The sequence below is a fragment of the Crotalus tigris genome, unplaced genomic scaffold (assembly GCF_016545835.1).
Source record: "Crotalus tigris isolate CLP2741 ecotype Arizona unplaced genomic scaffold, ASM1654583v1 scf7180000018366.374532, whole genome shotgun sequence".
In the NCBI taxonomy this organism is placed as follows: Eukaryota; Metazoa; Chordata; class Lepidosauria; order Squamata; family Viperidae; genus Crotalus; species Crotalus tigris.
In genome coordinates, this window is record NW_024096967.1 from 46,240 (window position 1) to 73,181 (window position 26,942).

Consider the following 26,942-nt stretch of genomic DNA (forward strand, 5'->3'; position numbering starts at 1 on the left):
CAAGCCCCTGAAGGTCAATCCATGTGACCATGGGGATGCCGCAAGGGTCGCAAGCGTGAAAAAAACGGTTGTAAGTTGCTTTTTTTTCCAGTGCCGTTGTAACTTTAAATGGTCACCAAACAAGCTCTTGTCAGTTGAGAGCTGCCCGTATGGAGCTGTCCACTTTCTCCGCTCCCCTTTGCAAATGGTACAGCAAGGAATATTTCCAACTATATGGGGACAGTTTTGGAAGTCATCTTAACCCTGAGTTTCCTTTCATCTTTTTTCTTCCTTCCTTCCTTTCTTTCTTTCTTTCTTTCTTTCTTTCTTTCTTTCTTTCTTTCTTTCTTTCTTTCTTCCTTCCTTCCTTCCTTCCTTCCTTCCTTCCTCCCTCCCTCCCTCCCTCCCTCCCTTCTTTCTTTCTTTCTTTCTTCCTCCCTCCCTCCCTCCCTCCTTTCTTTCTTTCTTTCTTTCTTTCTTTCTTTCTCTTTCTTTCTTTCTTTCTCTTTCTTTCTTTCTTTCTTTCTTTCTTTCTTTCTTTCTTTCTTCCTTCCTCCCTCCCTCCCTCCCTTCTTTCTCTTTCTTTTTTTCTTTCTTTCTTTCTTTCTTTCTTTCTTTCTTTCTTTCTTTCTTTCTTTCTTTCTTTCTTTCTTCCTCCCTCCCTCCCTCCCTCCCTCCCTCCTTTCTTTCTTTCTTTCTTTCTTTCTTTCTTTCTTTCTTTCTTTCTTTCTTTCTTTCTTTCTTTCTTTCTTTTTCCAACAGCACCTAGCTTAGCAAAAACCCAGCAACGCCACCACAATCCCACCCTGGACACTAATGCTAGGCAGCTGTTGGAATCCTTATCTTTAGCTAATGAGATATGCACCAAAAAAAGTGTACCGAACATCTGGCTGTACCAATCCGGGGTTGGAAACATTAACCATAAGCCTCTCGTCTTTCTTTAACGGGATGATTCCTGCCAGATAAAGGCTTTTCAGCGATTTGCTCTCGTTGATGGGGCTGATGGATGTGAACAACTCGCTGGGTTTGGGATAGGCTGATGTTTTATGTATAATCGTCTGCCAGACCTTCCTTGTCCCTTTCGTTTTCTTCCCGCAGCAAATTTTCTCTTCACAATTGCACTTAAAGCAGGAAAACGTCACTTGGGAGTAAACGAAATAGTTCCCATCTTGGGGGATGATGAAATAAGTACTGTTGTCATCCAGCTGGAACTGGCCATCTTGGAAGTCAATATCCCAGACGAGAGTTGAACCCTCCTGAGTCTCATTTATACATTTGCTCCCGGAATCGACTGTGAATAAAGAGAAAGAAAATCTAGTTTACTGGCAGGTTCACGCTGGACGTTTGACGATACGATCCTGTTTTCTAATCTCTCGAGCGCAGGCCAAATTTAATTTTGCTATCCATCGTACTAAAAAGAAGACCTAGTTCTAGCAACTGACTGTGCCCTTTGTGCTGGACAGACCCAAACCACAGATACAACGCAGATAGAACACAGAATACCAAATAACAAAGTTGGAAGGACTTTGGAGGTCTTCTAATCCAACCCTGTGTTATACCATTTCAGACAAATGGCTGCCCACTCTCTTCTTAAAAACATCCAGTCATGGAGCAAGCACAACTTCTGGAGGCAAGCTGTCCCACTGATTAATTGTTCTCACTAACAGGAAATTTCTGCTTGGGTCTAGGTTGCTTCTCTCCTTGATTAGTTTCCACCCATTGCTTCTTGTCCTGCCTTCAGGCGCTTTGTAGGATAAGTCAACCCCCTCTTCCCTCTGACAGCCACTCAAATATTGGAACAATGCTATCATGTCACCCCCCCCCCCCGAGTCTTTCGCTCTGTTACCCAGTTCATGCAATCATTTATCATAGGTTTCAACCTCCAGTCCCTTAATCATCTTTGTTGCTCTTCTCTGCACTCTTTCCAACATCTGGATGCCTTATTCCAAATATGGTCTTATCAAAGACGTATAAAGTAGTACGAACATCTCACGTGATTTTGATACTATCCCTCAGTGGATGCAGCTTAGGATTGCGTTGGCTTTTTTGGCAGCTGGCTCCTACTAAAATGATGGTCCACTAGGACTCCTAGATCCTACTCACAGTTACAATCCTGTAGCATACTCATTTATAACGCTATAATATAAGCTGAAGAACTTCTAAACTAAAAGGTCCATTACAGGTCCTCAAATGAAGCTCTGTTTATTCAAAGGAACAGTTACAAATTTCTTGTAAAGCACCTTCAGGGCGACCCATGGGAAAGGAGCATTTTGGACTTGCTAAATTTTTTTTTACCTCTTGCATGAATGCTCGGCCGTATTTTAGAATCTGAAATATAAAGGGGGAAAAAAATGTTAACACCACCAGAATAATATCTCTGTAATTTGCAAACCACATTCTGATAAAATTCCAGAAGAGAATTCCTTACCAATGACAAATGCACAGCTGCTTTTAAGAAATGTAGCTATTAAGAAACCGCGGAACGTCTTTATGGCTACACCTTTTCCTCTCAACCCAGACATATATTGCATTGGAATACCTAATTGCGATATTGAAATCTCAGCTTTCCTTTTTGATCATAACTACAGAATTCCATATGCAGGAATCATATTTGAGTAGCTTACATCTGTTACTAGGGGTCCTGCGACCTCTTTGATCTTGGTTGTTTTCTTGCAGACGTCTCATTCTCCAAGTATCAATCAATATCAATCAGAATAGAGCTGGAAGGGACCTTGGAGGTCTTCTAGTCCAACCCCCCAACATTTTTTAATCTGTGCCAGTGTACTCATACAAAAAAGTAACAATAAAGGTTATCTTATCTATCTTATCTTTTCAGTCCTTCTAGTACTGATGAGGCTACCTTGTTGGGTAATGAAACGTCTGCAAGAAAAGAAGCAAGTTCAGAGAGTAACAAGCTCCACAGTCATCATTCTCCTCCTCCTCCTCCTCCTCCTCTTCCTCCTCCTCCTCCTCCTCTCCCATTCCCTTCTAACAATGATGAGGCTACCTTGTTGGGTAATGAAATGTCTGCAAGAAAAGAAGCAAGTTCAGAGAGTAACAAGCTCCACAGTCATCATTCTCCTCCTCCTCCTCCTCCTCCTCCTCCTCTCCCATTCCCTTCTAACAATGATGAGGCTACCTTGTTGGGTAATGAAATGTCTGCAAGAAAAGAAGCAAGTTCAGAGAGCACCCAGGACCCCTCATTTCAACCCTGAACTGCAAATATTCTTCTTTCTCAGTTTGTCTGTTATTCTGGTCATTATACTTTAGAAGATTTTCTAGGAAATTCTTTCTATCCCCAATTCCCGATTCCTTTCAGGCATTTGTGTGAATTCTAGGCCAGAAAATATGAGTTCCTTCCTTTCTGGATTTGGGTCTGAAAACTGCAACATCCCTGGACGAACATCTACAAAGCATCTGCTGTCTGACAACTTTCCTTCTTTCGAGCCAAGAGAAATTGTGTCTTTCCTGGCTGGGCTGGGCTGACTGTGACTCTGTTCCACTGTTTATTGTTAAATTCCAGTCATGAGGTTAAAAACCTAAAATAGCACCTATTAGCCTCAGTGGAACAGGCCACAAATAGTATTTCGTAATTACTGAAGTGAGTTTTTTTTCCTCCCTCAGCAGTGTCATTTCCCCTTATGGAATTAATGTCTAGTGAGAGAATTCAGTTATTCTGCTATAAATCTGTTGCACCATAGTTAAGTCATAATTAGGCAATGATACAAGGAATGAATGAATGAAAAAAAAAATGATCTGTGTTTCCTACACACAGTTGTTGTTAGTTGCGAAGTCGTGTCTGACCCATCGTGACCCCATGGATAACGTTCCTCCAGGCCTTCCTGTCCTCTACCATCTTCTGGAGTCCACTGAAGCTCACGCCTACTGCTTCCGTGACTCCATCCAGCCACCTCATTCTCTGTCGTTCCATTCTTCTATTGCCCTCCATCTTTCCCAGCATTAGGCTCCTCTCCAGGGAGTCCTTCCTTCTCATTAGGTGGCCAAAGTACCTGAGTTTCAACTTCAGGATCTGGCCTTCTAAAGAGCAATTGGGGTTGATCTCCTCTAGGACTGACTGGTTGGATCACCTTGCAGTCCGGGGGACTCACAGGAGTCTTCTCCAGCACCAGAGTTCAGAGGCCTCCATTCTTTGGTGCTCAGCCTTTCTTATGGTCCAACTTTCACAGCCATACATTGCAACTGGGAAAACCATGGCCTTGATTATACGCACTTTTGTTGGCAGGGTGGTGTCTCTGCTTTTTAGTATGCTGTCTAGATTTGTCATAGCTTTACTGAAAGGCGATCAAACCGGTCAATCCTAGAGGAGATCAACCCTGACTGCTCTTTAGAAGGCCAGATCCTGAAGTTGAAACTCAAGTACTTTGGACACTTAATGAGAAGGAAGGACTCACAAACATACACCTTGGAAAGCAAGAAGTTAATGGACAGTAACGGACAGCAGGGGGTAAACTCACCGCAGTTGTTGCAAGGTGGACTCCCATACTGTTTTTGGGGGGCAGACAGCTTTTCCATCAAGATCTGCAAAAGGGGAAGCAGAGACACATGATAGGTTTAAAGCTAAAGGGACCAGATGCATCATCAGCCAACAAAACTGCCTGCTCAGTTCTTTGATATTTCTCTGGTCAAACAAAATCCAGACATTGACTCATGTCTTCCATCACCCGGACCCCATTATACTGAACTGAAGAATCTAGAAGTTATTTTTTTTCCATTTTCCAGACAGATAGACAGCTGTGAGGATGTCTACAATTTGAGAAAGTAAAGCAGAGGTCAGAGGCTGTTCATGAAATGGAAATGCTTTGAGCATTCTTATCCAGAGGCCTGAAGTGAGGTAGCAAGTTTGCCCATTGCTAGGATCAATGTAACGTCTTCTTTTCTCACGATTTGGAGCATACGTTTGTAAAAGAAAGCCATTTATAACAATAGAACTAGGGAACATCATCAGTGCTAGAAGGGAGTGGGGTTTGCAAAGAGGAGGAGGAGGAGATGGAGGAGGAAGAGGAGGATGAGGAAGAAGAGGAAGGAGGAGGGAGGACTGTAGGGTCCTTGATGCTCTCTGAGCTTCGTAGTTTTCTTGCAGACGTTTCATTACCAAACTAGGGAACATCACCATTGCTAGAAGGAACTGCACATAAATTGAGAGCAAACCTCACTCCCTTTTAGCATTGATAATGTTACTTAATTGGGTAATGAAACAACTGCAAGAAAACAACCAAGCTCAGAGACTACCAAGGACCCCGCAGTCCTCCTCCTCCTCGCCTCTGCAAATTCCACTCCTTCTAGAGCTGATGATGTTCCTTAGTTGGGTCATGACATATCTGTACGAAAACCCACCCAAAGAGAGCTCACAGGGAAAATAACACTTTGCACTAATCTGAAGCAACTGGATTGTCAAGCGATCAAATAAAATGCTTCAGATTAACTTCAGTGTTTTTACTGACCCAAAGTAGGTAATTTGAACAGAGGTGCAGCTGGAAAGCTTTTATGTCTATGGAGAATATATATATATATATATATATATATATATATATATTCAAGAATATTGGTAAAAATATATATATCACGGAGCGCTGTGACCTTCCCACCGAAGTGGTACCTATTTATCTGCTCGCATTTGCATACTTTTGAACTGCTAGATTAGCAGGAGCGAGGAACTGGAGCTCTCCCCATCATGTGGTGCTCGGGTCTCAAACCTGGGCTACTGGCTTTCCAGCATCAAGTCCAGCATCTTAACGCTTGACCCACTGCATCACCTTGTTGTTGTCGTTGTTAATTGCGAAGTCGTGTCTGACCCATTGCGACCCCATGGACAACGTTCCTCCAGGCCTTCCTGTCCTCTATCATCTTCTGGAGTCCATTGAAGCTCACGCCTGCTGCTTCAGTGACTCCATCCAGCCACCACATTCTCTGTCGTCCCCTTCTTCTCTTGCCCTCAATTTTTCACAGCATTGGACCCTTCTTCAGTGAGTTCTTCCTTGAGCATCACCTTCTAGCACCTGTACATGCTCATTTGTCCAAAGTTTCCTTCCTTTTGCAACAGCGGCTTCCATTTTTCTAGCTATTCTAAAGCAGCTGGGGCTGTCCCTGTTGGTGTTTTAGAGGGTAACTGAATTCAGTTCCAGCCACTATTTAATTCAATTTAATAATTGAAACAGAGTTGGAAGGGACCTTGGAGATCTTCTAGTCCAACCCCCTGCTCAGGCAGGCAACTCTATACCATTTCAGACAGATGGTTGTCCAGTCTCTTCTTAAAAACCTCCAGTGTTGGAGCACCCACAACTTCTGGAGGAAAGATGGTCCACTAATTGTTCTCACTGTCCGGAAATTTCACCTTAGTTCTAGGTTGGTTCTCTCCTTGATGAGTTTCCATCTGTTGCTCCTCGTTCTGCCTTCAGGAAGTGCTTGGAAGAATCTTGGAGAAGATTGCATTGACAAGATGTCAAGGGGATGGTTAAATATAGGTCTTGCACCCAAATCTTTCCAGGAGCAATCCTTTTAGAATCTTAGGGAGGCACTGCTAGTTTTTGGCGATATCGATACAATTTGTGGCTAAGTCATAATGTGGTTTTCTTGGTTTGGGCTCAGCCCAGGGTATCAAACAGGTTTTATTAGCTTAATGCTGCTATATATTATTCAGCAATCTGTGGTTAACACAAATGCATGTCTTGAGCAATGCATGGTCTGAGACAACGTCTGATTACCATCTCCTGGCAGACTTCCTTTTTTAAATAAACCCAGTTAAGTGAACCAAGTACAGTAAATACTAGCTAATGTAGCTGGAATTCGTGTATCGGATGTAAACTTAACATCTGTTGCTTGCAAATGATTGATAGTTAAACATGGATCACCAAAGCCACTTTGAGAAGAATGAACAAGAAATGTTCCCGTGATTTCTGCTGGCTAGCTTTGAAACAGTAAAATGACTGAGTCACAAAGGAAAGAAATGTCCTTTGTGGTCGAAACACCAGAAGGATGAGAGAGAGAGAGAGAAAGAGAGAGAGAGAGAGAGATGGTTTTCAGAATAACTCCCTGAGGGAAATGGAAAGAAATTTGAATAATTGTTCTGCAAATTAATGTGCAACCATGCATAAAGAGATTGGCAACTTGGTTCTTTTCCTGCAATGACCAGCAGAAATTCAATGTTTTCTTTTGCCGATGGAGATTTTCAATCATCTAGGTCATGCTTGCCCCTAGGATGCTTTTTAAAAAGCCGATGTACTTTCTTGGGTTTTTTTTTTCCCCTGAGAATATTTCACTTCACATCCAAGAATCTTCTTCAGTTCAAAGAACTGTACACCGTGCCGAGAAGTGAAGAAGCTTTTTGGACAAGAAGCAAAACATCTTCAAGGAAAAAAAAAGCTGAGAAAGTCCAGTTGCCTTTTGAAAAAGCACCTTTTGGGAAATTTCTTTCTTTTCCTTCCTTCCTTACCACGGAAAAGCCAAGGGCTACCTACAAAACCAGGGATGTTCTTGGGATAAGGAGTTTGGAAAAACCAGTGATAATCAGCGACCAGGGGTCTGGAGGCTAAATCCTATGATGAGCATCTGGGAGAAATAGATACGTCCACTCTAATGAAGAAAAGGCTTAAGGGGAGACAGGATAGCACCTTCCAATCCTTGAAGGGCTGTCACAGAGACAGGGGATTAATTCTTCAAAGCCTCAGAGGGCAGGACAAGAACCAATGAGTGGAAGCTAGTCAGAGAGAGATCCCACCTGGAACTTAGGCGAGAACCCACCTACCACTAAAGGAAAAAGGGGGTTGGACTAGAAGACCTCCAAAGTCCCTTCCAACTCTGTTATTCTGTTATTCCCTGACAGTGACAAGAATCAAGCAATGGGGTTGTGGGTGCTCCGTCGCTGGAGGTTTTCAAGAAGCGATTGGATAGCCGTTTGTCTAGGATGATATAAGATCTCCTGCTTGAGCAGAGGGTAGGACTGGAAGACAATGGAATAGAATAGAATAGAATAGAATAGAATAGAATAGAATAGAATAGAATAGAATAGAATAGAATAGAATAGAATAGAATAGAATAGAATAGAGTATGGAATATGGAGAGTAGAGTAGAGTAGAGTAGAGTAGAGTAGAGTGGAGTGGAGTGGAGTGGAATGGAATGGAATGCAATAGAATAGAATAGAATAGAATAGAATAGAATAGAATAGAATAGAATAGAATAGAATAGAATAGAATAGAATAGAAATATGGAATAGAAATATGAAATAGAAATATGGAATAGAATAAAGTATGGAATATGGAGAATAGAGTAGAGTAGAATAGAATAGAATAGAATAGAATAGAATAGAATAGAATAGAATGCAGAAAATAGAATAAGAATAGAATAGAATAGAATAGAATAGAATAGAATAGAATAGAATAGAATAGAATAGAATAGAATAGAATATTTCTCCTTAGTTCTAGTTCTTTCTGCTTCTCTCCTTGGGTTAGTTTCCACCCATTGCTTATTGTCCTGCCTTCAGATGCTTTGGAGAATAGCTTGACCCCCTCTTCTTTGTGGCAACCCCTGAGATATTGGAAGACTGCCACCATGTCATCCTAAAGTCCTTCTCTTCATTAAACTAGACATACCCAATTCCTGCAACCGTCCTTCATAGGTTTTCTCCCCTAATCATCTTTGTTGCTCTTCTCTGCACTCTTTCCAACATCTTTTATACAAGGGGGTCACCTCCAAGACTCCTTTGATGGTTTTTCTGGGGATGCACATCTTGGCTCAAGGCAGCTCCCTGGACAACAACAGGGTGTTAAAACTAGCCATAACAGCATCAATTCACATTCAGCCAGCTAGGGAAGAAACCGAATCAAGAGAGAGCAAGAATTGCCAATCAGCAAACCATGTTCCCTTATCAGCCGCCCAGTTCGCCATTCCTGCAGCCAGCAGCCAAGCCCGGTTCACATTCCATTGATAAAATCCCGATAGCAAAAATAAACACGCCTGTTCCTTTCGAATGGAGGATCCGGTTTGTTTCGTAGTTACGTTCCCTTCCTGCCTCTGTTGTGATTTTATTTGCCATTTTCATGGTGTGATGGGAGGTTTGCAAGGATAAAGGATTTAGGATAAAGAGAACTTTTTTCCCCCTCATGCACAGATTCCCCAAAAGGGCTTCCCTGGAATTTCAAAACCCCCTGTTTAAATGAAGTCTTCTACAAGCATCTTAACATTAGAAACTCTGCAGGAAGAGGTGGGGATGTCAGTGGCTTAGGAGAGCTCAGCCAAAAGCTGACTCATGTTAGCTATTCTGCAGCCTCAGGGTTAAATGTTGGGTCCTTGGTATTCTCTGAGGTTGGTTGTTTCCTTCCGGAAATTTTAATACTCAGCTACCGTAGGTAAGGAGCTGTATTAAAATAGGGAGCAAACCCACTACCACTTTACAACGCCTTGGTAAGGCCACACTTGGAATACTGCATCCAGGTTTGGTCATCACGATGTAAAAAAGATGTTGAGACTCTAGAAAGAGTGCAGAGAAGAGCAACCAACATGATCAGGGGACTGGAGGCTAAAGCATATAAGGAACGGTTGCTGGAATTGGGTATGTCTAGTTTAATGAAGAGAAGGACAAGGGGGGACAGGATAGCAGTGTTCCACTATCTCAAGGGCTGCCCCAGAGAAGAGGGAGTCAAGCTATTTTCCAAGGTGCCTGAAGGCAGGGCAAGAAGCAACGGATGGAAACCAATCAAGGAGAAAAGCAACCTAGAACTAAGGAGAAACTTCCTGACAGAACAATTAACCAATGGAACAACCTGCCTCCAGAAGTGGTGAATGCTCCAACAATGGAAGTTTTTAAGAAGAGACTGGACAGCCATTTATCTGAAATGGTATAGAGTTTCCTGCCTGAGCAGGGGGTTGGACTAGATCAGGGATAGGCAACCTCGGCTCTTTTATGACTCATGGACTTCAACTCATGGAATTCTGGGAGTTGAAGTCTATGAGTCATAAAAGAGCTGAGGTTGCCTACCCCTGGACTAGATGATCTCCAAGGTCCCTTCCAACTTTATTATTATTATTATTAATGATGTTCCCTAGTTGGGTCACGAAATGTCTGCAAGAAAACCAAGTTTAAAGGACCCCACACTCCTCCTCCTCCTCTCTGCAAACTCCATTCCCTTCTAGCACTGATGATGCTATGTAGCTGGATCATGAAACATCTGCAAGGAAACCACCAAGCTCAGAGAGCAACAGTTCCACCCCTTTTGGAGAACAGTTTTGAATGCCTCCTACAACGCAGCCCATTAGCTCAATGGTGCAGAAGTGATTTGCGGATGGTGCAACGGACTGAAAATCAGCCTGCGTTACACATCATTTCTGAGACACAAGGTTACAACCCTTGACACAGGTCCAGCTGGGACGGGCCCAACTTCATAACAACAGCAGCGTGACTCTTACAATCAGCACTCTGAACTCTCTTCTGGCCAAATGCCAGAGCAGATATTGACGCAAAACATTGATGCACTGTTCAGCTGTGGGGAGAACAGCTCAAAATATGGAGAGGACTGAACAATTCATCCTCCCGCTAGGGAGGTCTAACTATTTAAATCAGCATCTTTGTAAGGCCAGAGGCTGTGGTCTGCTATCAGTTGCACTGATGATGTTACCTAGTTTGGCAATGAAATGTTTGCAAGAAAACAACCAGGTTCAGAGACCCCCACACTTTTCCTCCTCCTCCTCCTCCTTCTCCTTCTCCACAAACTCCTAACACTGATGATGCTACCTAGTTTGGTAATGAAATATTTTCAAGAAAGCCATCAAGCTCAGAGATCACCAAGGACCCCACAGTCCTCCTTCTCCTCCTTCTCCTTCTCTTTCCCCTTCCCCACAAACTCCTTGTGCTTATGACGCTACCTAGTTTGGTAACGAAATGTCTGCAAGAAAGCCCCCAAGCTCAGAGAGCACCAAGGATCCCACAGTCCATCAGCTTTGACTTTTCAAAATAGGCCTGGCTAGCTCGCTAAAGGTTTTTCAGTTCACTCCAACTATTTCTCTACAGAACACCGGGCATTTAATTTCATTTGGGGCAAGGGATGGAGCGATCAGCAGGTGAACGCACCGCCACGTGCCAGCTAAAGCGAAGGGTAGATGATTAGAGGACGCGTGAGACAGCCAAACAGCGGCTGTCCAACTAGGCGTGACGCTTGTTTCAGTGACCTGAAACATAACAGCATTTTCCAGTTTCACTGTTGAACACTTGGCAGAGAGCAGCGTGAAAGAACGTCTTGCAGTTGGTGGTCTCCTTCCATGGAGTGAAAAACCACACATCCATTCTGGAGAGGGAGGAGGAAACCATCCATGGGAGGAGGAAACCATCCATGGGAGGGAGATCCTTCCACCCTCCACGTCCACCGGGGAAGATGTCTCCGAGCCTCTCTTGGAAAAGCCTCGAATATTTTGGAAACTCTTGAGGTTCAGAACCATGGCTGGTCCTCTGGCCAGGCGCCCGTCCGAGTTTCAGTGGGGCCAAAATTCCACTCCACCGCTACAATTCCAGCACAATTGTGATGGAAATCAGGGAGTTCTGAGTTCAAATGGCTTCCCAAACTGTTTGTTTGAGACGCTTTAAGCCACTTGTGGCTTCTCTGATTTAGACTACCTTGCAAGGCGGTCTGAGAGTAACAAACAGACTTTTTTTTTAAATTTTGGAATCATCATCTTAATAATAACTGGGAAGGCTTTAATGAGATGGACAAAATGCCCAATCCAGTCTAAACATCTGGTTGACCCTGCTGTGACCCATCATAATAATACATCAAATTAGAGAATCTGATCATCATAGATTCATAGGCTCACCATGTCAGAGGGGACCTTGGAGGTCTTCAAGTCCAACTCCTTGCCCAAGGCAGGAGACCTCAAGTCATCCTGGAGAAATGATTGTCTATCAACAATTTGCTGACTATCAATTACTACCAACCCTAGCGAGCCATCAGATCTGCATGGATTACTATGATTATGGCAGCCAATGTGTGTTCTGATTTTGCATTTCATCAGCTTAAGCACTTCTTGAGCTGGCTGTTATTCAAATTGATGGACTCCAATCCAGTTGAAGCTGGAGTCTGGGAAGTGAAGAAAACTAGCAGGAGAAAAGCAAAAGAAGGGGATGGGGCTTCCAATCACATCTGGACACAAGGCCCTTCATTATCCTAAGACCTGCCTTCTTCCTCTTCTAGATGCCTATAGGAGAACCACCTCAGTGGCTTTGCTCATCTCCCAAGGAATGGTCAAACGATCCCTTCCTTTTCCTCATCCTGTCCTTCCTTTTTTCTCTTGTCCCACCAACCAGCTGGTCTGATGGAGTTCTTGGGCATGGCAGAAATGGGCAACCACTTGGCTGAACTTCGCGGTTCTCCTCAAAGGTCCTACCTATTCCCCACCCTATCACACAACCATCAGTCCAGAATAGGATCTCCTGCTGTGGGCAGGGAGGACTGGACTAGAAGACCTCCAAGGTCCCATCCAGTCTTACGATTATATGTCTGTGGAGATTCTCAGTCATCCAGGTCACTGTTGTCCTAAAGGGGCTTTTTTCCCCCCTCCCAAAGGCAACTGGACTCGCTTTCTTTTTTTCCCTCTTGAAGGCATTTCGCTTCTCCGCCAAGAACCGAAGAAGCTGCTTGGATGAGAAGCGAAACATCTTGCAGGAAGAAAAAGCCCAGATGTCTTTTGGGGGGGGGGGAGAGAGAGAGGGAGAGAGAGAGAGGAGAGAGAGAGAGAGAGAGAGAGAGAGAGAGAGAGAGAGAGAGAGGCAAGCACCGGATTGTAGGTTCCGTGGCCCTCCCTTGCTGCAAGGACAAATTAAAAACTTGACAGCCTCCTCCAAGGCAACGCGCATCCTCTCCATCCCTGCTGCCAGCTGGGGAAGACCAGAAGCCTCTTCCAGGCCATCTGGGGAGAGTGGACCCCAGCCAACCGACCCCTCCTTACCTCCTCCTCGATCGCTGCTTTCTCCGCCAGCTTGGCTCGCATCAAGTACAGGACCGGCAGAGCCAGGACCAGCATCCCCAGGCAGCTGAGCGCGCAAAGGCAGCGGAGCGCTTGAACCTCGCGCTTCTTAACACCGCGCCCGCGCCCGCACCTGCCGCAGCAGCAGCCGCCGCCGCCGCGTCTCCACGCGCTTCTCGGCTCCGGCAAAGGCATGACTTTGGTCCCAGGGGCTCCCGAGCCGGAGGTACCGTATGTTGTGGCTCTTGGATTTAAAAAAGCGCCCGGGTATAAATAGGCTGACATTGGTGAAATCGGCCCATCCTCCGGAGAAACCAACTGAGGGGGTGGAACCACGCCTTTCCCTTCTGCCCGGCCCGGCTTTGCTGCCGCACCTACTCTTGGAAAGTGGCTTTGGAAAGGACGCAGCCGCTGGAGACAGAAACATACACAAACACACACACACACACACAGAGAGAGAGAGAGAGAGAAAGAGAGAGAGAGAGAGAGAGAGAGAGAGAGAGAGAGAGAGAGAGAGAGAGAGAGAGAGAGAGACCGGGTTTGCGTGTCTGTGTGATTAAAAAGAAGGGGAAAAAAGGGGGGGAGACGCTTTCGCGTGTCTTTGCTTGCTGCGGCGGGGAAGGGTGGAACTGGCTAAGGAGGAAGCGAAAGCAAAGTCCTCACGACTGATGGAGACGGGAAGGGATGAAAGAGGCAGCCGGAGGTCGGGGTGGGGTGAGCTACAGGATCCGAGCCGGACCAGGAAGCGAAGCGGCGGCAGGACTCGCCTTGAGTTCCCTTTTTGGGAAGCGCAATTGCGCCTCTGTGTTGGGTTATAACAAGCCCAAGCTGGGTTCTGTGGCAGAACCTGGGTATCTGTGATTCTGGATAAACGGGCATAAGCGTTAGGTGATATTTACCTGCTAAAAGGCATCCGTTTACCCAAAGTCATCAGAATGAGAGAGTTGGATGGGTCCTTGGAGGTCTTCTAGTCCAACCCCCCCTTTCCCGTCCCCTGCCGCAGACCCATTCCAGACAAATGGCTGCCCAACCGCTTCTTAAAAGCCTCCGGTGATGGAGCACCCACAACTCCTGGAGGCAAATTGTTCCACTAATTCCTTATTCTCACCATCAAGAAATTTCTCCTTTGTTCTAGATTAGTTTTCTCATTAATTCATTTTCATCCATTGTTTCTTGTCTCGCTTAGAATAGAATAGAACAGAACAGAACAGAACAGAACGGAAAAGAACAGAACATAAATAGAATAGAAGCTGGAAGGGACCTTGGAGGTCTTCTACTCCAGCCCCCTACTCAAGCAAGAGAACTATGCCATCTCAGATTGTCTAGTCTCTTCTTAAAATTTTCCAGCAATGGAGTGTCCACGACTTCTGGGGGCAAGCTGTTCCACTGGTTGATTGTTCTCACTGTCAGGAAGTTTCTCCTTAATTCCAGGTTGCTTCTCTCCTTGATCAGTTTCCAAACATTGTTTCTTGTCCTGCCCTCTGGTGCTTTGGTGAACAACCAGGCCCCCTCTGCCTTGTGGCAGCTCTTCAGATACAGGAACACTGCTATCATGTCTCCCTTATTTCTTCTTTTCTTTAGACTGGCCAAACCCAAGTCCCGCAGCCGTTCTTCATATATTTTAGTCTCCAGGCCTTTGATCATCTTAGTTACTCTTCTCTGAATTTTTTTCCAAACTCTCAACATCTTTTTTGTGATATGGTGACCAAAATTGACTGCAGTATTCCAGGTGTGGCCTTACTACAGTTTTATAAAGCAGTACTAATACTTTGATGCTTTGGAAAATAGGTTGACACCCCCCTTCTTTTTAAGAGCCCCTCAAATATTGGAAGACAATCATCATGTCATCCCAAGTTTTTCTCTTCATTAGACTGGACCTACCCAATTCCTACAACCATTCTTCAGAGGCCCAGCTAGTCCCTGCGATTTGAGGAGGGCCTCTGGTGTTCTCTGGACACAAAACTGGAAGAAAGGTGAACCATTTTGCAAATACACCCATGAGGAGTTTTGCTGATGTGGGGAAAGAGCTTCAAGTAGACACTGCTGGCCTCTGGAGTTAGTTTTGCCACAAAACTAACGGGAGGGTGCAATTGAATGATGCCGAGTAAGTTACTCAAACACACATATATCTCTTACCTTCCACTCTTCTGTGAAACTGAGTAAGTTACTCGAACCCACATATATCCCTTACCTCCCACTCTTCCGCACGAAGTTCTAGGAATTGCAGTAAAGGGGCGGGGAGCCCTCAAGCCACATGTGGTTGCTAAAGTCACCCAAATTAAACCCCATTGAGTTTCACGGGGTTTCTCTCTGCGTACACAGCATTGGAATAGACCTGACTCTTGTCTCCACTGGCATCAGTAGAGATCTAGACATATCTGACTGGATCTAAGTGAGATCGCCCAGTGGATTATTGCGTCATGTCGGTCTGTTTCCTTTCAGCCTATTTTTTCTCTCAAAAAAAAATCCTACTTACCAGTTTGTAGGCATCACACTGACCTCTGGCTTGTGTTAGCCCGGTCAACTGAATTAGGCCCCACTGGCTGGATTTCCAGAACAGGAAATATCCTAAACGACAAATTGCAGGTCCCACTGTACTATACACTAAGCCATGAACCAGCAAGCAGTGATTTAGGGGAGACATGATAACAGTGTTTCAATGTTTCAGTATCTGAGGGGCTGCCACAAGGCAGAAGGGGCCAGGTTGTTCACCAGAGGACCAGAGGGAAGGACGAGAAACAATGGTTGGAAACTAATCAAGGAGAGAAGCAACCTGGAATTAAGGAGAAACTTCCTGACAGTGAGGACAATTAACCAGTGGAACAGCTTGCCACCAGACATTGTGGGTGCTCCATTGCTGGAGATTTTTAAGAAGAGACTAGACAACTACCTGTTTGACATGGTTTAAATTCTCCTGCTTAAGCGGGGGGCTGGATTAGAAGACCTCCAAGGTCCCTTCCAGCTCTATTCTATTCTATTTTTAATGTGATATGAGAAGCCGGTCCTATTTTAGCCTTGAATAATCCCAAGGTAAAACAACAGGCTAATGTTTGCAGGAGGCCTCTATTATCATCAACTGAGTCACATTGTTCTGAACCGTTTTTTAAAAAAATTGCGTATTCTGGATAACTTCATTTTTTTTAAATAATAATTTGAATCCTAGACCATTCGTAGCTTTCCCAAATCAGTGTTTTACTCAGAAAGGCTGCATTGCGGTTCTGCTGTGTGTGGAAATCCCCTGGTTTCCAGCCACTCAACTCAAGAGTTAAATGCAGAAAGCCCAGTTTCTACCATTTATTTATGAAAAAACAGCTGTCTGGAGTGCACATGGGCAATCTCACGAGCTCTTCTTTATCCAGAGAGACTTTGCTGGTTAGAAATTCCTTCTAGCCATTGTTCTCACCAGACTCCCATCTCTACACCCTTGGAAATGTCTTATTCACTAGGAATCCTAACTGGAAGTTGCATTTTTTAAGATACTTTCTACTTGACTGTAATAGACAAATTTAGCCTTTTTCCAGGCCAAAATATGCAGAATCCAGTGAGGCTTGATTTGTTTCAATTTCCATTTAAATGTGCTAAATTTAGCTGTCCAGATATGCCAGCAAGTGAAGAATTAGCAGTTGGATTTGATCAAGGAAAGAGATCAACAGCTCCATTTGTTAGAGTTGAGAGAAATATTTGGACACTATGAGCTTGGGGGTTATAACCATTCTTAAAAAAAAAAAACCTACTGATCAGGAAGCAAAGTAGTTTTTTTTTTCTATTAAAATCTGCCCATCAAGTGGTTTAATTTGTACAACATACTACATTAAGTGGAGTTGTCTATTTCATAGTCTTGGAGAATACTTTAGACAAAACCGGAGCTTTAGCCTATGAAAGCATAATATGGTGAGATTTTGCATGATAAAATACTATTACATCACCAGAGCGGGGAAGCAAGGAATGTTGTGGGTCCTCTCTCCTAAGGAGTAACATCTGGCGGGACCCAGAAGAAGGATCTCCTTTGTAGTGGCTCCCTTCCTTTGGAACATCACCCCTGTAGAGATTAGATGATCCCCACTTTGACAGAATAACAAAGTTGGAAGGGACCTTGGAGATCTTCTAATCCAACTCCCTGCTCAGGCAGGAAACCCTATACCATTTCTGACAATTGGCTGTCCGGGTTCTTCTTAAATATCTTCAGTGATGGAGCACCCACAACTTCTGGAGGCAAGTTGTTCCACTGGTTAATTGTTTTCACTGTTAGGCAGTTTCTTCTTAGTTCTAGGTTGCTTTTCTCCTTGATTCGTTTCCATCCGTTGCTTCTGATCCAGGCAAATGGTTGGCAAATGGTTGTCCAATCTCTTAAAAACTTCCAGTGATGGAGCACCCACAGCTTCTGGAGGCAAGTCGTTCTCACTCTTAGGAAATTCCTCCTTAGTTCTAGGTTAGTTCTCTCCTTGATTAGTTTCCATCTGTTGCTTCTTCTCCTGCCTTCTGGTGCTTTGGACTACTGTATTCCACAAAGTATTTACGCTCACATCTTCAGGAGAAGGATGCTAAAAATAAGGCCTGTTTTGGAACGTATTCACCAGGAACACGAAGTTGATTGTGAGTACATATTTCCAACATAAAATTTGCTATTTCTTTTTGTTTGGGGAAAAAAAACAATAGGCTGATGTATTTTCTGGACACAAAGTAAAAGTCATAGGTTTATTGAGCTAATTCCTGCTTGGAGAGGAAAGCTGAGTCACACAGGAAGCGAAGACAGATGCAAACGTAAATTTGGCTGGAAGCTGAGAACTTGACATGGAAGAAAGGGACTTTGCGTGTAATTCAACACAATCATCTTGAGATAAGGATTGTTTTGTGTGTGTGTGGGGGGGAACCCCACCTCTTTAACAGAACAGTGCTAGGAATGTCTATCCCAAAACTAACAGTGCTGAGTTCAATAAGGGTGGGTCTTGGATAAACGGGGTTTGCAATGTTGTGATCTAAAAAAAAAAAAAAAAGCCACCTTGTTCTGCACAAGCTTGATCTGGAGTCAGTCTGCTAGGTTCCTTGAATGCTTGCAGAATTGATTGATGGCCTCTGTGCTTCGGGGGTGGAATTCTGACCGACAGCACAGAGCCGGAAAAAGATACTTTTCCTTTTCCCTTTCCTCTTTTTTTGTCATGTTCTTTGTCAGGTTTTCTCAGGCTATTTCTGTAGAAAGCATTACTCGCTTTCACAAAATGAAAGATCACATCCATTTGAGTCACTCGATGGTCCACCCGAGTCACTCAGGATGAGCACAGTGCTGATCGTGCTGGTTTTCAGCTTTAGTGAATTTTAGAGCTTTCCATAAACTATTTCGCAATGTGTATATGCAGCTGGAAATCACTCTTTCTGTATGTTGGGTTGAAAAGCATATTTCTTTATAATATTTTGCATTCAACAGCTATGCATAACATTTTGCTCTGTCTGTCTGTCTGTCTGTCTGTCTGTCTGTCTGTCTCTCTCTCTCTCTCTCTCTCTCTCTCTATCATCTATCATCCGTCTATCTATCATCTACTTATGTATCTATCATCCATCAGACAGATGGATTGATAGATAAATAAATAGACAGACAGATAGATGATAGATCTATCCATCATCTATTATCTGTCTATTTGTCTTTCTGTCTGTCTATCTATCTATCTATCTATCTATCTATCTATCTATCTATCTTCCATCAGACAGATAGATGGATGATAGAAAGATAGATAGATAGATAGATAGATAGATAGATAGATAGATAGATCCATCATCTATTATCTGTCTATCTAATCTAAGGGTCTGTCTGTCTATCTATCTATCTATCTATCTATCTATCTATCTATCTATCTATCTATCTATCTATCTATCTATCTATCTATCTATCTAACCACTTACAGATATGATTTCAAAACCAACAAAAAACATGTTGGCAACTGAGACAAACTGAAACCCAGGATGGAGACTCATTCCGGGGGGGGGGTCTCTTGAGAAGCCAAACTGTCCTAAAACTAAAGAGGATTGGAGCTGATCGGATCTCGGGAGACAGAGCCCCGGAGACTCCTGTTCCAGAGAAAGTTCCAGGTTTCAAGTCAGAAAGCTGGGTAGCTCCCGAAGATGTCAGGATCTAAGAGAAAAGACGGGAAAGAGGCAATTCTTCCTCACTGGGGGGGTCTTCAAGAAGAGACTGGACAGCCGTTTTCCCAGAGTGGTATAAGTTCTCCTGCTTGAGCAGAGAGTTGGTTTAGAAGACCTCCAAGGCCCCTCCCAACTCTGTTATTCTAGGCCAGGGGTTCTCCAAACTTGGCAACCAAAAGACTTGTGGACTTCAACTCCCAGAATTCCCCAGCCGTATGTTCTTGCTTATATTGGATGGAACAATGGCTTCTGCTTCCCTGAATCAGGATTCTGAAGGCCAAAGCAGCCTTGAGTTGGTAACACTCTCTCTTCGTTCTCTTCATCAGCTGACGCTGGGCAAAATAAGCCTTTGGTCTGATTTATCAAGGTTCTTGGTGCTCTCTGAGCTTGCTTGTTTTCTTGCAGACGTTTCGTTACCCTAAGTTGGTAACACCATCAGTGCAGTGACTAGCACTGAAGGTGTTACCTGGTTGGGTAATGAAACGTCTACAAGAAAACCACCAAGCTCAGAGCTACTGTATATAAACAGGGAGCAAGCCCTATTCTCTAGCGCTGAAGATGTTACCTAGTTGGGTAACGAAACATCTGCAAGAAAATGAGCAAAGTCAAACCAAGGAGCCCTCATTTCAACCCTGAGTTACAAAGATTCTCCTTCATTGGTTATCAAAGTTCTTCTGACTTTCTCTGGGTTGAAGGGATTCTTCCAATCTTCTCAATGCTTCAGAAAGGATGGCTGCATATGTTCCCATGATCCTAGCCTGAGGTCGGATTGCAAAACTCATGAGAGAAAATACTCCTTGGTTAATACAGAGAGCATGGAACAGCAACATCAGCAATTAAGTTCAGAAGTGGGAGGAAGCTCCATCGGGAATGAAGGAACGTCATCTCACGGTTGACTAATTCTTCCTCCAGTAACTGACAAGGAAGCACTGTAGAAAGCCTGCTTTGAAGTGGTTACCTCTCTTAGCAGTTTTGTGGGGGAAATCTTGCATGGATTGATCTGGAGATGATAGAGATAAAAATAATTTTCACTAAGGATTGTGTCGCAATGCTTTCCTTGACTTCAGAATAGAGCAGAGATGAACTTCTTCTCTGAAGATCAGAGAAGATCTTGACCTGTCCTTCAAAGCACCTGCGGACTGGACCAGATGTAATAGATGGAAAGTGATCAAGGACAGATCCAACCTAGAATTAAGGAGAAATTTCCTGACAGGGAGAACAATCAATGAGTGGAACAGCTTGTCTCCAGAAGTTGTGGGTACTCCATCACTGGAGGTTTTCAAGAAGAGATTGTACAGCTGTTTGTCCAGAAGGATATAGAGCCCTACTTGAAGTAGGGCATTAGACTAGATCAGGGCTTTTCAACCAATTCAACCACCTGTGGTACATTGGCACCTGGCAGGTGGTACGCGACCATCCTAGAAAAATGGTAATGGGGGAGGGGAATGGTGGCAGCACCGCACAAGCCTGAGCGAGAGACGGCTGGAGCTGCAGGGCTGTCAGGGCTCAGCAGAAGCGCCAGGATCAGTGCCGCTTTCCAGCTGATTGGTGCTTCCTTCCCTCCCTCCCTCCCTCCCTCCCTCCCTCTTTGTCTATCTTCTTTCCTTTCTTCCTTCCTTCCTTCTTCCCTCCTTCTTTCTGTCATCTTCCTTCCTTCCCTCCCTCCTTCCTTCCCTCCTTCTTTGTCTATCTTCCTTCCTTCCTTCCTTCCTTCCTTCCTTCCTTCTTCCCTCCTTCTTCCTCTCATCTTCCTTCCTTCCTTCTTTCTTTCTTTCTTTCTTTCTTTCTTTCTTTCTTTCTTTCTTTCTTTCTTTCTTTCTTTCTTTCTTTCTTTCCCTGAGTCAAACAAAGCAGGACATATCTAGGCTGTAAATAAGATTGTATGTGGATAACAACAGTTATTTTTAAAAAGTGAGCTTACATCAGAGGGAGTTCTTGTTTTAAAAAACAGCATTGGATCATGCCTGAGTCACAGAATGTCAGCCAGAGAAATCTCATAACAGGGAATTATTTTTACCTAGTTGGGTAATAAGTGTCAAGTTGTAACACGGTCACTTTTTAAAATCTATGGATAATAATAGCAAAATGGACTAAAAATTCTACTATTATTGACAAAACGGACAGATTTGGCACGTCATACATCCTACATCATCCGTTCACAAGAGCCAATATTTCTTCTGGCTTTGATTTTTTTTTCCCCCCCTCCACTTAACGATCATTCTGGAGCCCAAAATTGAGGTGGCTCAGTGGGAAACTTGTTAAGTCAGCATTCTCCCCGTCTTTGTCAAGGGAATCACTGTAGTTTTTAAATTAGGAACGTGATTGTTAAGGGAATCTGGATTCCCCATTGACTTGCCAGAAGGTCATCAAAGGGGGTCATGTGACCCGGGGACATTGCGACCATCATAAGTTGCCGAGCATCTGAATGTAAACTATGTGACCCTGGGAATGCTGTAATGGTCATAAATTAGTTTATGGTTCAGAGTAAACTGTGAACAGGTTATTACACACACAGAGAGACACAGACACACAGACACAGACACACAGATACACGTGCCCGTTGTGTCCCGCAGAGCTCTGAGAGGTTTTTATTGGTTTTAGCAGAACTTTTTTCAAAGTTCAGGGCTGGAGGAAGGGGAAAAAAACGAAACACCTCCTAAGGGTGTGTGAACTTTACACTGGCTTGTGAACTGGCCCTGTACAGTTTTGTGGTTCTTTGGAACGCGTTCAAGGCAACTTCCGGCTGCCTGGATTGACTTGAGAGAAAACACGATATCGTCTGTTTGTTAAGCTCCAGAAAGCGCAGCCGTTTGATTAGCAGAACAGCGATTACAGTATCATATTGTGGGAAGAATCCAGAGCAGTGGTTCTCAACCTTTTTAATGCCGCGACCCCCAACCGGTCGTAGGTCGAGGATTACTCAACCGGTCGTAAGTTGAGGACTACTCAACCGGTCGTAAGTCAAGGACTACTCAACTGGTGTGCAGCACCGTTTGCAGAATGGGACTTTTGGCGGGCTCAGCAGGGCAGAGACAGCCTGGACAATTCCTATTGGCTTTTGAAAGCCAATAGAATTAGACTCTATTCAAGAGAGTCTATTCTATTGGCTTTCAAAAGCCAATAGAATAAAAGGGAGTAGCACAGCTAAGGAAAAGGGGGAAAAAATGGCAGACTGCGTTGTTTGGTGACCCCCGTGAAAAGGTCGTTCGACCCCAAATGGGGTCCCGACCCACAGGTTGAGAACCACTGATCCAGAGGAAGAAATATTTGGGGAGATCTTAAAAAGACAGAATATATCTCCCCAAAGAAATAATGGAGAAGATCTTTTAAAAAAGACAGAAATCAGCCCCAACCCCTAGGCAGAGGCCAGCTTTTAGAAATGCAGATGTGATAATCCATTCAGGAAGGTTGGAGACAGGAAGCTAGAAATTAGGAAGACAAAGACACCCCAAATCTACATACCCCCACCCAAATTCTTAGGACAGGAGACATAATAGGATTAACCCACCAATACCAAGAGGGCATACTCAGTACATGACACATGCAGTACATGCAAAGCCTCAAACAGGAACAGGAAACAACCTCAAGAGCTCCAGAAGATATAAAAACCCACCACTCTGCTCCATGTGGTCAGTTTTCTTTCCACAGCCATCTTTCTGTCTGGCTCTGCTCTTCAGTAAACTGCAACCTTCTTTCTAAAGCAGCTTCCATCTTAATGATTCCCAGCTTGGATTGAAGATTTTTCTTTCCACATCATAAAGATAGACAGTGCCCAGGCCTGAAATATACCTGCTCTAAAATCTTAAATAAGTAATGACCTCTATAATTTTGGATACTGTTGATATGATAACTCTGCTTGGAATCCCTGCTCAGTTGCCTCCTGAGAAAACATCTTTGGGACATTCTGTTCATATTGTTGTGAGAAACAGCCAGCCACACTGGCACATCTGCTCGGTGTGCCCTTGAAAATGCCAGCAATGGTACCCCTACCTTTGCATTCCATCCACCCCCCCCTCTCTGTTTATTGTCAAGCTGCGAGAAAAGGAACAACGTAGGTGAAAGTCCCAAAGATGCTTTCCCAGGAGGCAACTGGACTTTCCTTGTTTTTCCTTTGCAGATGTTTCGCTTCTCATCCAAGAAGCTTCTTCAGCTTTGGCTGGACGGTGGGGAAGAAGCCGAAGAAGCTTCTTGGGAGAGAAGCGAAACATCTTCAAAGGAAAAACAAGGAAGTCCAGTTGCCTCCTGAAAAAAGCACCTTTGGGACAAATATGACCTAGTTGACTGAGAAGATCTAGACAGGTAGGTGAAAGTGGGAGTCAGTCTGGACCAGGGATAGGCCACCTTGGCTCTTTTATGATTCGTGGACTTCAACTCCCAGAATTCCTGAGCCAGCCATGCTGAGGGGAAAGGGAGAGGTTTCCAAGCTGAGCCATGCTGGCTCAGGAATTCTGGGAGTTGAAGTCCATGAGTCATGAAGAGGCCAAAGTTTCCCTCATGCTGGCTCAGGAATTCTGGGAGTTGAAGCCCAGGAGTCCAAAGTTTCCCTCATGCTGGCTCAGTTCTGGGAGTTGAAGGCCACGAGTCATGAAGGGGCCAAAGTTTCCCTCATGCTGGCTCAGGAATTCTGGGAGTTGAAGCCCAGGAGTCATGAAGGGGCCAAAGTTTCCCTCATGCTGGCTCAGGAATTCTGGGAGTTGAAGCCCAGAAGTCATGAAGGGGCCAAAGTTTCCCTCATGCTGGCTCAGGAATTCTGGGAGTTGAAGTCCACGAGTCATGAAGGGGCCAAGGTTGCCTACCCCTGATCTGGACAAATGGTCACTCTGTAAGTCCCTTCTTAACGAACAAAATGAACTACAGGCCACCTCTGTAGATTCTGCATTTTTGAACCAGCTCACGTGGACTTGGAAACAAAGAAAAAGGCATTGAATGGGGATAGTCAGTTCAGGGGAAGAACAAACAAAAAACCAAAAAAAAAAAAAAAAAAAACAACTCGTCTACCATCGGAAGAGAAACCAAAGCATGTCCTTTAACTGAAGGATGGCAGGTAGCCAGCCCCACCTTTCTCAGGTTTTCTGAATGATTTTGTGTGGGTGGTTTATGTTTCCGCAGTGGTAATTCCTTCCTAGGATTAGATAGAGGAGATAACATCTCATCGTGATAAGAAAAGTTGCCGAGGAGTAGAAGAAGCCAATTTACAAGCAGCCGCAGGAAACTGCACCTCTAAGAGTGGATGAAGAACAGGATTGGAAGGGACCTGGGAGGTCTTCTAGACCAGCCCCCTGCTCAAGGCAGGACGGTAGAAAAAGTAGCATTTTCCTTTCGCATGAAACAAGTAGTGAAAATTGCGAGGAATGGAACAAATGAAGCAGCTGATCTGTCTGGTTGGGGGAAAGACCAGAGGAAATAAGTTTTTGACACTTTGCTAGGCGACTGGTGGTACTCAGATGTTGCCATATCCTAAAAGTGGTACAATGGGTGAAAAGGTTGAAAAGCCTTGATCTAGTCCAACCTCCTGCTCTAGTATACCATTCCTGACAAATGGCTGTCCAGTCTCTACTTGAAAACGTCCAGTGTTGGAGCACTCACAACTTCTGAAGGCAAGCTGTTCCATTGGTTAATTGCTGTCATCATTAGAAAATTTCTCCTTAATTCTAGGTTGGTTCTCCCCTTGATTAGTTTCCATCTGTTGCTTCTTGTCCTGCCTTCAAGAGCTTTGGAGAATAGCTTGACTCCCTCTTCTTTGGGGCAGCCCCTGAGATATTGGAACACTGTTATCACATCACCCTTGTCTTTCTCTTCATTAAACAAGGCATACCCAATTCCAGCAACCGTTCCTTATATATTTTAGTCTCCAGCCCTCTGGCCATCTTTGTTGCTCTTCTCTGCACTCTTTCTAGAGTCTCAGCATCTTTTTTATATTGTGGTGACCAAAACTGGATGCAGGATTCCATGTGTGGCCTTACTAAGGCTTTGTAAAGTGGTAATAATACTTGGTGTGGTCTTCATACTGCCCCTCTATTAATGCAGTCTAGGCTCTTTCGGCCGCTGCCACACATTGGTGGCTCATATTTAAGTGGTTGTCCACTAGGACCCCAAGATCCCTCTCAGAGGTGTATTATGCCAAGTTTCACCTAGTCTGCACCCATACAGCTGGTTTTCCTTGCCTAAGTGCAAAACTTTATTTTTTTTATCTATGTTGAATTGCATTTCATTAGATAGGGCCCAGGGTCCAAGTCTGTTGAGATCTTTTTTGATCTTGATCTTGTCTTCTGGAGGTCTTAGACATTTTTAGAAGTCTAGAGCCCCTGGAAAGGTTGGTTGTAGTCCTTGTAGGCTTGTCGTCAAGACTGGGTAGTGGGGGAGGGGGAAATATGACACACTATTTCCATAAGGCTGTTGTGAAACCTACATGGATGTGCTCCATGACGTCATTGAGATTTGAGTTTCTCTCAAGGGAAACTCTGCAAAGAACAGCCTCTGGACAGCATCCTTGTTTAGTTGGCTTTCCGATGGGAGAATGATGGAAACCTATTGTTGGAGGGTGGATTGAGCACTTGGAAAAGCCCATAGGAAGAAAGCAGGAGCTAAACACTTCTGTACGGTTGCTAAGAATATGGCATGGGTGAGCTCTTCTCTTCTCTTCTCTTCTCTTCTCTTCTCTTCTCTTCTCTTCTCTTCTGCAAGAAGAGAACCAGGGCACCAAGGAGCGCACAGTTCAACCCTGAGCTACAAATATTATTTTCTATTGTTGTTGTTAGTTGCGAAGTCGTGTCTGACCCATCACAACCCCATGGACAACATTCCTCCAGGCCTTCCTGTCCTCTACCACCTTCTGGAGTCCATTGAAGCTCACGCCTACTGCTTCAGGGACTCCATCCAGCCACCTCCTTTGCTGTCGTTCCCTTCTTCTATTGCCCTTTATCTTTCCCAGCATCAGGCTCTTCTCCAGGGAGTCCTTCCTTCTCATTAGGTGGCCAAAGTACTTGAGTCTCAACTTCAGGATCTGGCCTTCTAAAGAGCAGTCATGGTTGATCTCCTCTAGGACTGACCGGTTGGATCACCTTGCAGTCCGGGGGACTCACAGGAGTCTTCTCCAGCACCATAGTTCAGAGGCCTCCATTCTTTGGCGCTCAGCCTTTCTTATGGTCCAACTTTCACAGCCATACATTGCAACTGGGAAAGCCATGGCCTTGACTATACGCACTTTTGTTGGCAGGGTGATGTCTCTGCTTTTTAGTATGCTGATTTAGAACAGTTTATTTAGGGACCATTTGAAGTTACAAGAACACTGGAGCAAGTGACTTTGGAACCAACAAAAGTTTGAGTTTGAGGAACCATTTCATATATATATATATATATATATATATATATATATATATATATATATATATAACTTATGGTTATATATATATATATATATTACCATAACATTTAGGCATAACAGAAAAAAAAGGCGTGGTGGAAAAAAATTAACCAAAGCCATTTTAAGATTTAAAGGAAGTGTTTTTTTTTTTTTAATTAATTGAAACCATCATCCAGGCCTTACACGAAGGATTCCCCGGGAAGTAATTCACCCCGGTAGATCCTTCTTATGAAAAATGAATGAATGAATATGAATGAAGTTGAAAGTTCAGGCAATGGAAATGAAATAATGGGATTCAAAGAGAAACTAGTTGTTGCGCAGAAAAAGAGTTCTGAGAAAAGGAAGGACAGGCGTTCGCATAAGGTGACAATTGTAAGCCTGTCCCAAAGAGGAAGCTCCAGTCACATCAGGAGTTGGAGAAACTGAATCTGAACTCAGTGCTGTCAGTTGGCACGGATAATCAAATGGTGTTAAGGAACTGTTAAGCTGTTTTCAGCTG

At 44.1% G+C, this 26,942-nt stretch overlaps 1 protein-coding gene across 1 annotated transcript; it reads right to left on the reverse strand.

The window, feature by feature from the left end:
• Positions 1–677: 677 nt before the first annotated feature.
• TNFSF15 (TNF superfamily member 15) lies at positions 678–13,421 on the reverse strand. The gene is made up of 4 exons (XM_039350956.1): positions 12,928–13,421; positions 4,455–4,518; positions 2,275–2,307; positions 678–1,270 (listed from the first exon to the last, which is right to left on the reverse strand). Exons 1-4 carry the CDS (start codon positions 13,228–13,230, stop codon positions 825–827), a joined length of 846 nt encoding a protein of 281 aa, XP_039206890.1. The 5' UTR covers positions 13,231–13,421; the 3' UTR covers positions 678–824.
• Between the last annotated feature and the right edge of the window lie 13,521 nt (positions 13,422–26,942).